Source organism: Gavialis gangeticus, unplaced genomic scaffold (assembly GCF_001723915.1).
Source record: "Gavialis gangeticus isolate Ggan-Ray unplaced genomic scaffold, GavGan_comp1, whole genome shotgun sequence".
NCBI lineage: Eukaryota > Metazoa > Chordata > Crocodylia > Gavialidae > Gavialis > Gavialis gangeticus.
In genome coordinates, this window is record NW_017729031.1 from 56,951,453 (window position 1) to 56,952,002 (window position 550).

General features: G+C 72.5%; 1 protein-coding gene across 1 annotated transcript in view; it reads left to right on the plus strand.

The window, feature by feature from the left end:
- Positions 1-148: 148 nt before the first annotated feature.
- The window catches only part of SP9 (Sp9 transcription factor), a 9,625-nt gene continuing 9,223 nt past the window's right edge, over positions 149-550 (plus strand). The window contains exon 1 of the mRNA XM_019522855.1: positions 149-373. Coding sequence (XP_019378400.1) covers positions 353-373 — 21 coding nt within the window. The 5' untranslated portion in view covers positions 149-352. The remainder of the gene's footprint in view (positions 374-550) is intronic.

The window sequence follows — 550 nt, forward strand, 5'->3', positions numbered from 1 at the left end:
CCCGACGGCGCCCGGGGCCGAGGGCCGGGTTTGGGCAGTGACAGCGTCATCCCCGCGGCCAGAGGCGCGGAGTTTTATCCCCCTGCCTTTGAGTGGCACGCGCCCTGAGTCCCGGCTCCTGCACCTCCGCGTGTCTGATTGGCTGCGGGGCAGCTCCTGCCTGCTCTCCCTGCGCCCTCATTGGGCGAGAGTCGCAGGCAGCGGTACTTCAAAGCAGGCGCTCCCCACACTTAGGCTGAGTTTAGCCCTCCGGAGCCAGGAGTGCGCGCGGTGCGGCGGGAGTCCGGCGGGCGCCCAAGCAAACTCTCCCGTCGGAGCGCGAGGCAGAGCCCGCCCGGCCCAGGGACGGGCTATGGCTACGTCTATCCTTGGGGTAAGTGGCGGCTCCAGCGCTCAGCCGGCGGCGCGCGTTTCGTTGCGGGAAGGAGCCGCGGCTACTGCCGCCGGGGCGCACGTCCTGGTCGGGGCCGCGCCCGAGAGGCCGCTACCGCCCGCGCCCGCCGGGCTGTCCCATGAGCCACAGGCGAGTCGCCGCTTCTCCCCGGGGAGG